At 41.7% G+C, this 539-nt stretch overlaps 1 protein-coding gene across 1 annotated transcript in view; it reads right to left on the reverse strand.

Moving 5' to 3' along the window:
• The window catches only part of LOC107578196 (voltage-dependent L-type calcium channel subunit alpha-1S-like), a gene marked incomplete at its 5' end in the record, with an annotated part of 8307 nt that extends 8115 nt beyond the window's left edge, over positions 1 to 192 (reverse strand). Inside the window, one exon of the mRNA XM_016264177.1 lies at positions 5 to 192. Coding sequence (XP_016119663.1) covers positions 5 to 192 — 188 coding nt within the window. The remainder of the gene's footprint in view (positions 1 to 4) is intronic.
• Between the last annotated feature and the right edge of the window lie 347 nt (positions 193 to 539).

The following is a 539-nucleotide window of genomic DNA, read 5'->3' on the forward strand; positions in this document are numbered from 1 at the left end:
GTACCTGGTTTTTGTCCAGCTCGCAGTTTTTGTACTCCTGCTCTCCCTGTTCTTGGAAGGTGACGATAACGAAGCCCACAAAGATGTTCATCATGAAGAAGGCGATGAGGATGAGGTAAGTGATGAAGAAGATGGAAATCTCAATGCGGTTGTTGTAAATCGGGCCAACGTTTTCCAAATTTGAGTCGATGGCTTTATACAACAAACTGAGCATACAGGTGCAGTTAGGAAAATGTGTTCAGCATTTTCATCAAAAGCTACACTATATTGCCAAAAGTATTGGGACGCCACTTTTATAGCAACAGTTCGGACAGGACCCTTTTTCTATTCGAATACGGCAATGCATCTGTGTGTAAGTCAAGGTTAAAAATAAATGATTGAGTCAGTGTGGAAGAACTTGACTGGTCTGGTGTGACTTTAAATGCAGACCTTGAGCCAAAAACTCACCAGCAAACACCAATGACTTGTGCATACACTAAATGGACAAAAGTATTGGCACCCCCTTCTTTAGAACAGAAAAAGGCACTTCCAAAACTGTG

Source organism: Sinocyclocheilus grahami, unplaced genomic scaffold (genome assembly GCF_001515645.1).
Source record: "Sinocyclocheilus grahami isolate Dianchi unplaced genomic scaffold, SAMN03320097.WGS_v1.1 scaffold9281.1, whole genome shotgun sequence".
Taxonomy (NCBI): domain Eukaryota; kingdom Metazoa; phylum Chordata; class Actinopteri; order Cypriniformes; family Cyprinidae; genus Sinocyclocheilus; species Sinocyclocheilus grahami.